General features: G+C 38.3%; 2 protein-coding genes across 3 annotated transcripts in view; one reads left to right on the forward strand and one right to left on the reverse strand.

Annotated features, from left to right (window-relative positions):
* Positions 1–6411, reverse strand: part of LOC112153208 (cryptochrome-1) — a 48350-nt gene extending 41939 nt beyond the window's left edge. The window contains exon 1 of the mRNA XM_024283233.2: positions 6271–6411. Coding sequence (XP_024139001.1) covers positions 6271–6323 — 53 coding nt within the window. The 5' untranslated portion in view covers positions 6324–6411. The remainder of the gene's footprint in view (positions 1–6270) is intronic.
* LOC112153201 (ankyrin repeat and BTB/POZ domain-containing protein BTBD11-A) overlaps positions 1–14568 on the forward strand; it is a 222565-nt gene that overhangs the window by 18915 nt on the left and 189082 nt on the right. The gene's annotated exons all lie outside the window — the stretch shown is intronic.

Here is a 14568-nt window from a genome sequence, read left to right on the forward strand (position 1 = left end):
GCCGGGGGCTAGGCCCCTTTTGGCTCTGGGTTCAGGGGTGGGGTTGGAGCGCCTAAAGTCACCTCCTGTCGGCTTTGCCAGGGGTAATCGGGGTTGGGGTGGGGTCTCCTGGGAGGGAGCGTGGTGCTTGGTGGTTGGTAGGGGTCTTCTGGTGGGGTCGGATGAACTGGGTTCCCATTGGGATCCTTGGTGCTTGGGTTGGGGTAGATCCTGGCTCTGCGTTCTGGTCTTGGGGGGCTGGTGCACTTCATGGCACCGCTGTTCTGCTTGACTTGGGGCGTCCAGCTCAGAAAGGGGCTGGGGGACCGGGTTCCAACAGGCCATCTTTCCTCAAAAACGCAGAAAAGTAATTCTGATTGTTCTAGTTTGTGATGCCAAACAAAAGCGATGTTTGCCGTGTACAAAAGAAACAATTTTTATAGCTTTATAGCTTCTAATGGCCCATAATTTCCTTTTTTTGTCAAGAGTTGATGCCAGATTATTCTCCAAGAATAATATTTGGCCTATTTGAGACAGTCAAGGGCCAAGTGACGAGCCAACACCTACAGTGTTTTAGAGAAGCTTTTTTAAATCCCTCGTCAAAGAAAGCTGAAGGCTGAATGGAGCAAATGAGCTGCTGAAAACAGCCTTTATGTTTGTAATCCACTCTGAGTAAACTGACTGTCAACAGATAGAGTCTCAGAAGTCCCAAACAGAATGGCGCTTTTGGAAGTTAAAAGTGAAACTGAGCAATTAATTAAACTGTTTTCAAAGCATTTTTCCCACACACATCTGGTGCTCGCCGCCAACCGTTTAGTTGGTATTTTCTAATGCAAGTCGGCTCTTGCAGCTTCTCGGTTGCGTAAAAACAAATCACGATTTTCCTTGTATTGTCAGTATTGTGTCTTTTATATTTATCTCAGGCATGCTTTCTGTCTGGTTGAACCAGTTTTTTTCTTTTTTTTTCTCCGGTGTTTGGAGACAAGTAGAGACTCATCAAGCTCTGACAGTTGGCAGCTCAACTGGATCTTCTGTGTGTTTCTCTGATGTGGGAAAACGCTTCACGGACACTTGAAGTCTTCAGGAAACCCTTGGACGCACTGCAGTGAACCTCGGGATGTAAAGTCAGCTTGAGCAGCTGAATGTTTCAGGAATTGATTTGAAGAAACTTAAATCTGAAAAAAGGTTTTAGTCTTGGGGTTAGATTTGTAGGTGATTGTGATGTCATAGATCCAGATCAGACCAGAGCTTTTTTCACTTTAAGCCATGTTCCTTTGAAGTTTTTAAAGTGGTACGCCCCCATCAGATACATTTAGTGCATCTATTTTTTTCTTCTTGATGTCAATAAATGTAGATATTGAATGTGGCTGTGTCTCCATTGTACATGTGCGCAATTTAATAAAAATTCTAAAAATTTTGAAAAAAAACAGCATTTCAGAATTAAATTAATTAAATCATAATTATCCAAATAAACACAAACTCACGCGCTAAGCTCATCATCATCTATCAAAGGAGACGTCGGCGTCTTATTTATCCATGGAGCAGCAAGATTTTGGGAAATGGTGGTTGGTGATTTTACAAAGTGGATCCAACAATTCCACATGACACAAACAACTTTTGACGAGTCGTATGATGCTGCGGGACCTCTTGTGGTATCCAGTTGTTGGTCACGTGACTCATTTAATAAAAAAAATTAAAAAAGAATAGTTTCTGTTGCAGTTTTGTGAAATATGTCAATTCTGATACACCTCAAAAACCTAATTTTTCAACAAAAAATCCAAGTTTCTTTTTAAATTGTAATTTTTCCATTAGGCAAATTTTTTATCGTAAACCCAGTTTGCGCAATTTCATAGTCAAGAATTGCACAACACCCCCAGTATTCCAAACAGGAAGTATCTGCTGATTACAAGAAGCCAAACTCCTATAGACTTCTATCTGTTACTATTAGTCAGAATAACTATTCTTGCTCTTTCTTAAGAATATTCTTGATAATCGTTATTTTTTTCTGTAGTGCAAGTTGGTCAAGTTATAAACTGACCAATCAGATGCCTCAAAAAGTATTAAACTCTGATTCTGAGCTTGATGTCTGTCACAAGGTAAAATGCATTGGGGAATATCAATGATAAATTTAAAGATGAGGATTATATCCACAGACAACAGTGTATTTACATGTTTGGGCAAACATGCTTGAATGCAGGTTTTATTCATGTTCTGACGATCCATCGTATACTGCCCACCTGTGGACCAACTACAGGCCATCCAGCATGAGAAGACTGCAGGCTGCCTATAATGATGCCCTAAAATGTTATTAAAACAGCCAAGGTGGTGCAGCACAAGCAGTTTGTTTGTTGGTGGAAGAGTTAGTACTCTCCGAGCTTTGTTGAGACGTTTTATCTGTGGTCTTATTTATTGTCTGAACGCTTCAAGTAACTAAAATCATTTTAACTCTCACCATCGTAAGGTACTTTCAGATACCAGTCCTCCATTCAGAAGTTTTGGCATGGTCGATTCTTTTAAACGTTTAAGTCTTCAAGTCACTAATTGTTTCAGTTTTTCAGATTTATGACACTTGGTAATTTTATGTCAATGTGATTATTGGATTTCATCCTTGTATTATCATGAATGCTTTATTTTTTTCTTTTATTTGTTTTGTGTTTCCTGTGACAAATGGACCTTGTTTCTGTAATAATTTTCTGTGGGATTTTACGTCAAACATTCAAAATGTTTGACAGATTTTGTGTGGAGATAGGGGTGTGGACTTACAGGAAGCTCCCTTCTGATTGGCAAGAGCGGTTACCATAGAAACGATGACAGAAGCTACATGTGCACCGGGCAATTGATGTGCACTCAAGAACGGGCTAAAGGCGAATGATAAAACACGCGTTTACCTCATGGTGTTCACACTGGACAAGCAGGGAGGGGCTTCTTCTATTTTTTCTTTTTCTACTTGGTGTAAAATGTTGAAACGGAGCAAATTTTGCTCCATTTTTTTTCTTTTCACAGCTCTATTCTGATATATGAAAGACTTGGTGTCGCATGGTTCCACAAACAGCAATTATTAATTTCTCCTTCATGACCAACTGTCAAATCTGAGTCCCTGATTGGTCAAAATTCGACCTGGTTTAACTTGCTTCCGTATCACAAAAAAATAACAACTAAATTGATTTTTTTTTGGTCGAAACCAAGATTAAGTAATTTTCTATATGTCTTTAACACTTACTCAGTCCAGTTCTCATATACAGTCAATGATACTATCATAAAGTGTAAACTTTACTATAGTACTACAACTGTAGAGTAAAATGTGTACTTTGGAGTGTTTACAGCCACTGGAGACTATGTATTTCTTAATTTAATATCTTAAATGATAACTTCATTTTTATTTAGAGACATTTGCCCTCCTCTGCAGATGCTTTCAACGACCAAATAGCGTTGAACTCTCAGCAGGTCGTGTGACAACATAAGTATATTTAGAGAAATCAAAGCAATAGAGAAAGATGCTGCAGATCCGTTCAGGCGGTTCTGGTTCCTCCAATCACATCAGATCTGTAGGCTGAATGTGGGCAGAGCTGAGATGGAGCGATGGGATGATAAAGAAGCTGGCAGGTACATGAATGAATGGATGTGGAATGTTTTCAGTCACAAAATTACAGGTGAGAGTCCGAACTGTTTCTGTGGACCAACAATCGATGCTTTCAGGACAGAAAACGACAGAAAACTGCAGCAAATGCAGACGTTGATGTGTGCTCTGCCGAGTTTATTCATCCCAGGACTCATTCACCTATGCAAATGCACACCTACACAATGCAGCTGTGTGTTTCTGCTTCCACTCGTTCCCAGTGTAATCCTCCTCAGGCTTCCCATCTATTTCTCACACCTACAAGGAAGGAGTCTCATCTGTGGACAGACTCATCACTAAAGTCCCTGCAGTTGTTGGTTTTTTGGCTTCATTTGTTTTTGTATCGTTTTAGGTCTGGTATTATGTGTTCTCACCGTCATCGACTTTTTTTATTTGACAAGTAAAGAAGAAAATAAAGATGTTTCAACATTTAGAGGAATGAGTCTCTAGAACAGAAGTATAAAAGATATCCGAGCCAAAGTTTTTCTTTTTCATTGAGACGGAACAATTTCAGGGGTTAAACCTTCTTTTGGACAGTAGTGTTGAATATTGGTGAGTACACGGTGGTGTAGTGGTTAGCACCCTGGTTCAAACCCAGGCATGTTCTCCCTGTTAGTTTCCGGGCTTTCCATCCCAGTCCAAAAACGGGCTCGTTATCGTTTTTAATTGTCCCCTTGGTGTGCATGTGAGTGTGCGGCCCTGAGACAAACTGGCGACTTGTCCACAATGTTCTCCGCCTTCGCCCAACAGTTACTAGGATAGGCTCCAACAACCCTGCGACCCTGAAGGGGTTCAGCTGGTTAAAAAATTGACTCAAATTTTGTCCTTAACTCTCGAAAAAAAAAAAGAATTACAGCATATTTTTCAGAAGATAAGGAGCATCGGATCATAGTGCACATTAAGGAAAACCAAATGATCAGATAACATGATAGAACTTCACTACCCAGAATGCTTTGAGGGACTTTTAAACAGACAATTGGTTAGAAGAGTTTCATAGATAACTTGTTTTTATTATCTGCTTTAAGTAAAACTTTATTGACAATAACTCTTAACCTTGTTGAGTTGTAACTCATCGAATACAAAACACTTCTTCAGTTCATTATGTTGAAGCAGAATACGAATCCCTTCACAAGGCTTGTGACTACAGTACCCACAAACCCCTGCAGCTTCCTAGTTCACCAAAGTTGTACTAAAACATTTAGATAGATATTTAAGCACCTTGTACCACAGAAATTGGTTCTGTGTCAGTAAGAAGAACCGAAATTCATACGTTTTAACACTAAAAAGTTACTATTCAGTGTATGTTGATGATGGTTTTACCCCAGGAAACATCAAAAAGCTAAATCTCAGACTTTACAGGCTTCAGTTGGTGTATTTTTAGGAGTTTGACACGACGGAATGACAAGGGCATATAGAAAGAATGATACATATGAATGGTTGAGACAATGGAGACTAACGGATTAAAACAGTTTGACCGGTCAGGTCAGACAAAAACGTTAGCCTGTTGCTAAAATAGTAGCTGAGCTCTAATTTAGCCTATAAAACCTCAGTAGGTAACAAATTAGCCAAAAACGTTAGCCTGTTGCTAAAATAGTAGCTGAGCTCTAATTTAGCCTATAAAACCTCAGTAGGTAACAAATTAGCCAAAAATGTTAGCCAGTTGCTAAAGTAGAAACTGAACTTTGAATTTGACTATTAAACCCTCGATAGATAAATAAGCCAAAAACAGTAGCCTGTTGCCAAAATAGTAGCTAAACTTTGATTTGCCTATAAAACCCTCAGTGGGTAACAAATTAGCTAAAAACGTTAGCATGCTCCCAAAATAGAAGCTAAACTCTAAATTAGTCCAAAAACCCCAGTAGATAACAAATTAGCCAAAAACGTTAGCATGCTGCTAAAATACTAGCTAAACTCTAGATTAGCCTAAAAACCCCAGTAGATAACAAATTAGCCAAAAATGTTAGCATGCTGCTAAAATACTAGCTAAACTCTAGATTAGCCTAAAAACCTCAGTAGATAACAAATTAGCTAAAAACGTTAGCATGCTCCCAAAATAGAAGCTAAACTCTAAATTAGCCTAAAAACCTCAGTAGATAACAAATTAGCCAAAAATGCTAGCCTGTTGCTAAAAAAGAAGCTAAACTTTGATTTGCCTATAAAACCCTCAGATAGCAAATTAGCCAAAAACGTTAGCCTGTTGCTAACGTAGAAGCTAAACTTTGATTTGCCTATAAAACCCTCAGTAGGTAATAAATTAGCCAAAAACGTTAGCATGGTGCCAAAATAGTAGCTAAACTCTAAATTAGCCTAAAATGTAAGCCTGTTACTAAAAGAGAAGCTAAACTTTTCCCAGTTTTTCTCCCATTTGTTTTTTTCATTTCCTGCTACTAAAATATGACATATCACCGATAAACCCTCCATAACTCTTTTGCTGAAGTTAATTTCTTTATGTTCTAACTTTAGGGACAATTTGTTAGTGATGTTCCAGATTTTGCTTTCAGAGCAATGAAACATTTTGGAGAACACAATATTACAAACAGAAGACTGTAGTTCTAAGAACTGCAGAAACTGGAAATGTTTGAATATATTTTCAGTGAGTCAGAAGTCATTCATGCACCGTGAAACAAATTCAGACTTCTCCTTTGGAGTTTCCGTTCAGCGCGGAGTGGACTCACCAGTTCCTGCTCTCTGCTGGAAGTCGAGGGCTGTGAAATTGTCCAGGAATCATCAATCATAACTTCATTTCCGGACCCTCTTCTCAGATCGCTTTCACCGCGGCCGCTCCTCCGCCGCTATCGTTTCCCACGTCTTCTCCGGCGCATAAATCTGTGCATCCCTGTGGGAGAGGAAAGTGAGGCTGATGGAGTGGCCCGCCACGAGTTCCCCTCGCAGAGGATCGGCTTTATCCATGTTTCAGAGCAGCACAGCTGTGATGTATTTATGTGTTTAGAAAGCTCATTCTGGAGGTTAGAGGACTGATAGGTGAGATAACAGAGATTTACCCTGCTGGGAGATGGATTGGCTTCCCAAAGTTTATCTCTTGTTCTTTTATTTCATTTTCTTTTCATTCTGAACTCAAAAAAAGAGTGTGTGTACTCTTTTTAGCACATTCTATGTTTTTAAATGCCCCAAAATAAACACATTTAATTACATTTTACAAACAAAAGGGAAAAAAATAAAGATCAAATCAATTTTTGGCTAATTTGTTTCTCATATTAACTAAAAATGTAATTTTCCTGCTTTTTCGTTAAACACTTATTTCAAAATAAAACTTTAAATAGTATGTAACAATTATTAATTTTATTAAATATAAAGTCTACAATCAATTTTGTCTTTCAAAATCTATTAAATGCAGTTATAACAATAAAAACATAAAAAAAATGGAAGGTGCAAATATTAACAAAATAAAGTACTCAAATATGAGAATAGGTAAAGAATTATACTCCCCTCCCCCCTAAAACAGAACGTAACTCACCTACACCTAAAACGTAAAAGTTGTTTTTTTTAAATAATACAATTAAAATAAATACCCTTGTTTCCTGTTTGCTTATCAGCTGAAGAAACATAAACAAATTTCAAAATACAATCAACCTAAAATAAAAATAATTTAAGAAAATTTGTAGAATTGTCATATATTCAATAAGTACATTACATCTTCCGCTAAATGTAATTCTAAATATATATATTAAAAAAAATTAAAAAGTTCAAATATTAACAAAAAATAAGTTTGGAAAAGAACAAAAAATATATCCCCTAAACAATTTTTCTAAAGTTCACTTTTTAATAAAAAAAAAAATACATTTTTTTGCTAACTTGTTGCTCGTAAAACGTCAGTTTCCTGTTTTTTGTTAAAAAAAACATTTTTTTCAAAATAAAACTTCATTATTAATATGTAAGAAAAAAAAGACAATTTTAAGTTATGCAATACGTATATTATATGGGTTTAAATTATATATAAAATAAACTTTCAATTTTATGTAATTCAGATTCTATCAAATACAGTTATAACAATGGAAAAAGTTATGTATAAATATATTTAAGGTGCAAACTCCCGAAAATGAGAATAGGTCAAAGAAATAAATAATAAAAAGTCTACTAATAAAACAATACATAAAAGTTGGTCTTTTATACAATTAAAATAATTCCTGTTTGCTAATCAGTTGGAGAAGCAGAAAAATATTTCAAAATAAAATCAACTTAAAATACTAAGTGAGAAATTATATTAAATATTTATATATTTATATAGATACGATTACTAATAATTACAAACTATATAGTAGTTTAAATGTAGTGAATTAAAAAAAACTAAAAGGCACTGATTTAGAAAAATCTGAATTTTCTCCACTTTCCTGCAGACTCCCATGTTCTCTAACGAGAGCATCAACAAGCCGCTGATTACCGAGTTTTGACAGAAAAGTGACAAAACAAAAGAACAAAGTCGTCTGTTTTACTGCCGGACAGATGGAGGACAATAATGCTGAAAAGTAGACAAGCTGGAGCTTCATCTGTGCTGTTCTCATCACACATGCCCAGAAAACCTGCGTTCTCTCTGCTTAAGACAATAGCAGGATTATTTATTACTGCACTTTTTAGTCATGTTCATCAATAATCAGATGTGTGGAAATGTTTCTACTCCTAGAAAAACAACAAAGGAAATAAAGAGATTAAAATGTGATTTCTTTGCAGCTTTTATTGGTTTTTGTTCAAGTTTCGGGTTATTATCAGAAATAAATACAATCAGAAATTTTACTTACTTGAATAAATATTAGTTTACAGCTCACATTTGCCTAGTAAAGGTTGGAATCCCTTTGTGATAAACTTCTTAAATCTTAAATCTTTTAGACATCAAACACATACGTCCAAGGTCACCTCTTGACCAACTCTTAACTTTAAACCTTAAACTTGATTTTCAAAAACTTTTCCTTACATTTATTCTGCTTCTCTTCCGGTGGGGCCCACTGGAGGTTGAATTAGCTGAAACAGAATGACTGTTTAAAGGGTAACCAAACACTAAATCAACTTATTTGGGTTTTTGACCTCTATAAATGGGGATTAAAAGTACTGTCTGTTGGTTGTAACCAATTTTTTTTGACAAATTAAACTAGTTTAATTCCTGAAAATATAGTCAAAACCCGTCTGTGTGCTGCCCCCTACAGGTTGAATCCAGGTATTACAGTTGAATTTTGGGATTGGTTAACTGGTTAAGTTCCAGAAGTTTCATCATGCTCTGCAGAGTATAAAAGCCCCGCCCATCTTTGATTCTGTTACGATCTGTTGTTATCGTGTTAGCTTTAGCATGGCTCGTCGCTGAATTGCCTTCAGTTGTCAAAAATCCACAACTTTCCAGTGAACTTGGAAGTTAGGGAACAGAGGCTGAGTGTAACGGGCATTGAATCCACAGAACTCTGTTCTGGTGATGGATTTGAAATGAATGTTTCACTCAGGACTGTTTTTTTAACATGCTAGCCTTTATTAGTTACGATGCTAGCGGGATTTTACAACCCTCTGCAAACCCTCAGTTGTGCCGGCAGCTCCAATTTCTGGCGTAGCAAAACCAGCATCTTGAGCCACCAGCTCAAAACGTTAAGGTTCTGGACCAATCCTCAACCTCCTCAGAAAGTTCTGTGTAGAAACTTGCCTCACTTTGCCTGGTACCATCTCCATGTTGAAGACCCACCGTAGGTTACATGAAGCTAATCTGACTGTCAATCATAGATTTAAGCCACACCTTCGCCACTCAGTCCACCTCTGCTAGTTCCACCTTCACTAGTCCCGTCTCTTTTAGTCCCACCTCTTTTAGTCCTGCCTCTACTAGTCCCGCCTTCATTAGTCCCATCACTACTAGTCCTGCCTCTTCTAGTCCCGCCTCCATTAGTCCCGCCTCCACTAGTCCCGCCTCCTCTAGTCCGGCCTCCACTAGTCCCTCCTTAATTAGTCCCGCCTCTACTAGTCTCGCCTCCACTAGTCCCAGCTCTTTTAGTCCCGCCTCTTCTAGTCCGGCCTTCATTAGTCCCGCTTCTTCTAGTTCCGCCCCATTAGTGTCGCCTTCACTAGTCCCGCCTCAACTAGTCCCACCTCCCCTAGTCCCGCCTTCATTAGTCCCACCTCTACTAGTCCCACCTCTTTTAGTCCCGCCTCTTCTAGTACGGCCTTCATTAGTCCTGCCTCTACTAGTCCCACCTCTTTTGGACCCGCCTCTTCTAGTCTGGTCTTCATTAGTCCCGCCTCTACTAGTACCATCTCTTTTAGTCCCACCTCTTCTAGTCCCGCCTCTACTAGTCCCACCTCTTTTAGTCCCACCTCTTCTAGTCCCGCCTCTACTAGTCCCACCTCTTTTAGTCCCGCCTCTTCTAGTCTGGCCTTCATTAGTCCCGCCTCTACTAGTCCCACCTATTTTAGTCCCGCCTCTTCTAGTCTGGCCTTCATTAGTCCCGCCTCTACTAGTCCCACCTTTTTTAGTCCCACCTCTTCTAGTCCCACCTTCATTAGTCCTAGTCCCACCTCTATGAGTCCAGCCTCATTAGTCCCGCCTCCACAAGCTCCGTCCCCCTTTTTTTTGCATTTTTCTAATCTGTGCTGAGAATGGCGTCAGCCTCCAACTACCCTGTTTGGTTACCCTTTAATAAAAAACAAGCATCATGAAGGCCCTCGGCGGACATGATGTGATTTCTTCCCAATGCTCTGAAAGCGATACCATCAAGTAAAGTGAAGAAATTCAATGGTTTACATGTTGTTTGTGTGGTTTATTTGTACTTCTTCCATAGTTTTAATGTGGTTCATTTGAGATATATCTGTGAAAATTTCTCGTAAATGACCACGACTTTTCCCAATTTTCCACATATTCACTTATGACCAATTTCCTCCAGACATTATGCACATATTGTCTGTTGCGGATGTGACACGGCCTTTAGATAGACGGTGTGGGACTCTAATGATCATGTGATTCCAGTTTATTCTTCCATTCCTGTTTCCACATCAACTACATCAACACATCCTGTTAATTAGCTTCTGACTAGCGAGTTCTGACTGATGATGGTTATTCTATTGAAATAATCTTACTGGCTAATTGATGTGATTCTATAGGAGCTAAATGCATAGAAACTGAAGATAAGATGTAAGATTTTTGGGTAAAAATTACTTGTATTCTTCATAAAAACACAGTTTTTTGTTTGGTTTGTATGGAAACCAAATTAACTCTTATGTCAAGCGATTTCCCTGTTGTCTGTAGATATTCTAAGCCCACAGTTTAATTATCTGCTGTAAAGATAACATGAGGTTTTCTGCAGACAATGGCCTCATTTGTTTTTATAGATCAGCCTGCAGTGCTTTGGTTGCTTCTGGAAACCAGAGCCTGGTAAACACTTGAGTCTTTTTTTTGTTTTGTTTTTTTTAGGCAAAACCCAAGCAAACGACAAACTTGAGATGAAAATGTCACATTCAGGAACTCCTTTAAAAAAATCAAAGCCCAAACTGAGGAAACTTGTTTCGTTCAGCTAATACATACTTAGAATAACTATTTTTTTACATTGACCCTGAAATTAAAATCACATCAACAAATAATTTATCGCAAAACATTTTTAAAGATTAAAAAAGCTAATAAAAAAATAAAATAAAAACCCCATTACATTTTAAAAACCAAAACAAAACACAATTAAAAAATGGAACAAAATACAAATTAAACTTTTTGGAAAACAAAAAGAATTCCTAGAAATCAAGGTGAAATGTTAACAATCAAACACAATAACAAACTGGATAATGAAGAACATCTCTGACTGGATGATGATGTTTATTGCATCTTCAATGTCCACATACTGATAACACTTTTATGATTAGTACGGAGCAGATTCAGTATCGCTTCAAGGCAGATAACTTTACGTTAAAATGATGGACAAAGTCATCATACAATTAGCAGTGTCTCATAGTGCCTATATTTTCCAGATTCTGGAAAAAGAGAAGACAAAATACATTTCCAGAAATCCAAATGAAATGTTAAAAAAGGAAACAAAAGAAGAAAAGTTAACACAATTAACACAAATCTAAGGATTGTGACGGGCACAGAGCCACTTTTCTTACTATCGGAATCCATTGTAATTAAGTTATTTCTGAAAAAAGTGAAATAGTTTTGATATTTCAAAGAGGATGTTTATAGGTGCCACAGACAACATTTCCAGTGTTAGAGTTACCTCACCCCCCTGATTGGCACAGACCTGTCCAGGTCATAATCCATTGGAATTACGTTAATTGTATAAAAAGGCGTTTTCAGACTGGACACATTTGGTTTGTTTAAAGTGAACCAGAGTTTGTTTCCCCCCGATAATGCGGAACTAAGTTTCTGTTTCAGACCTGATCCGGGCCAGGAACTGCTCTCTGACCCATCTTTCGAGGTGGTCTGGGTTCATTTCTAATCAGACAGCGCTTCGGTTTGCTCTGAGTTTTTCCAGTCTGAATGCTTTCTGCTCCTGGAGCGGAACAACCGGACCAAAATGGCCACTGTAGCCAGCAGTCACGTGGTGTAAACAACAACGTAGGAATGAAGAAACAGGACAAAAGGAAAGCAATGATTGTCATGTTATCAAGCATAGCATGCGGTGCTGTGACGCCATCCTGAATACAGAACTATTGTAAAAACAAGGCCATAATATCACAATGATGAGGCCCAACATCTTAATGAAATGTGATCGGATGAATGCAGGCTCATTAAAACCACTTTTAATGTGATCCACATCGATTCTCACTGTTTTCTCAATGATCTATGTCACTTATAATCACACCTTCTCCTCAGTAACCGTCTTGCAGCGTGCCTCCACCGTACCGTAGCAGTAAAAGTATTGAACCAGACGCTGATACAGACGTTCCAAACTGATCCGAGAAATCTAAAGTTTGAATCAGTGAATGATCCTGACAAATGTTGTGTTTGAATCCCCCTTCTCATTACATAGTGCATTCGTCATTTTCTAGTGTGTCCAAATCTACTAATTCGAAATTTCCCATAAGTCTGTGCGAAAAACTAGCGTACATCGATGGTCGTTAGATAAGCGGATATAGACCACAATGCATTGCGGTCGAAAAATTTTGATCAAAAAAACGGGTTTAAGTGTAATATTTGAATAAACATCCACATTTTTACCATCAGAACACAGTAGAGTTATAAATAAACCGTGAAATGTTCAATTTTATTTGATTTTCATTTGTGAAATCGATGATGTCATATCCATTTTTTAGAAAAACAAAAGAAAAGTAGTGAGCATTGTGTTCAAATTACCTTGAGTACTATATAGTTTTTAGGGGTTAGAGGGGGAACATAACCGAAGATTGCAAAGCGAAGGACTTCCATTACTCTTTCTCTTGTTGCTTCGCCCTGACTTCAGATTTCCTGGCCAATGACAGAAGAGATCTTAAGTCACGCAGTTTTGTTTACAAGTTTTGGTTTGGAACCTGAAAGTTTGTTTGACGGCAGTCTGAATACAGACCAAACACATGACTCGTTCCAGACCAAATCATTTTTCTAGTCTGTCTCTTCACCGGCATCTTTGGTCTTAAATTTGAAAGAAAATATGATTTTCACTTATTAAATGGATCAAACAAAACCTGTGGTTTCTTGCACGTGTATGTGCTTTAGTCCGGCATCTTTTCAGTTTCATTGTTCTCCATCCTCATGTAGGTTTGCTCCTCTGACGTTTTCTCCTGTAATCTGCTACGCTGAGCTAAAGTGAAAAGTGTCTGTCGGCTCTAGAGTGTGAACGAGCTTTGTGAGCCCGTTAAGTGTTCCTGGATGAATACACCGCTTCACATCAACCTAATTGAAAGGTGAGATTGACTTTCTTTTTTCCTGAAATCCTCCTGACAGTACCTGCAGAAGAAGCTCTACGTGTCTCTAATTTATGTTCTGCTTTTCCACGAGTCTCCAACATAATTACGTCCAGCAGTGAAAAAGCCCAAATTGACAGCAAGCCTCAAAATATAATAACCCCGTTGCAAAGAGAGCTAATTTGTGAAGCATCTCCGCTATGTTCATGAGTCAGCTCATGGAGAGGAGTAATTGGGGCCGGTCTAATGGGGGTGGACTACTCTGAGGTGTGGTTAGGGATTATGTTGGACAGCACGAAGGCGAGGTTGTTGCAATGTCACAAAACCCCAGTCTCATAATTGGAATAACTGAAGACGAAGAGATGATGCCGAGTGTCGTTATATCTTTTACTTCCTCCACATTTAGCATTTGTAACTGTTGTGTCACTGCGTTTGGCTTTGCTGTCAGAGCAATTCTATTCTGAACCCAATTTATAAAACATGAGACACCTCTAATGTTCCCCGTACCTTAATAACCCTCTTAAAGCTGAACTCCTGGCACGGATTTGAATCCAAGTCATGGGAGACGTTTCTTCTTCCCTTCAGGAAAGTCTGTAAAATGTGTGGGAGGATAACCTGGATTTGACTCATTAGACTGAAGCTTTGTGACAATTTTTGCATTAAACAATATTTTTTTCCTGGACTTAAAAATGGTTTATCTCTCCACTCCTGGGCAGTGAAAGCCAGCTGTAAACACGGTAATCCTTTTAGACACTGCAGATGGGGAACAGGTATGCGAGTGGCTGCCAATTTCATTTCCATATCCATTGAAGAAGGAACAGAATGTTGTCTGGAAGCCCGTCTCTGATGTACGACTCGCTTCTCCCCCCAAAGCTTTGACTCCAACAAGCGTCGTGGAGCGACTGCGTTCTGCAGCTGAAAGCAAAGATCCGGTCGGCAACAGAAACTTCAGAACTCTACCAATAAATCAAAAATAAAATGTATGGAACTGAAAAACAATGTAGGAATGAGAATCCAAGCGTCGAAGCAGATGGACAAAAAGTGAGACCAAACTGAGTTTTGTCATGTCTTGTTCTGCTCTAAACTGTTGAGATTTTGTGTTCCTTTTTGGTGATTGGTGTTTGGGCTTTCACAAACATCGTGGTCTATGTCTCAGTTTTTCAGTT

Source organism: Oryzias melastigma, linkage group LG23, assembly GCF_002922805.2.
Source record: "Oryzias melastigma strain HK-1 linkage group LG23, ASM292280v2, whole genome shotgun sequence".
In the NCBI taxonomy this organism is placed as follows: Eukaryota; Metazoa; Chordata; class Actinopteri; order Beloniformes; family Adrianichthyidae; genus Oryzias; species Oryzias melastigma.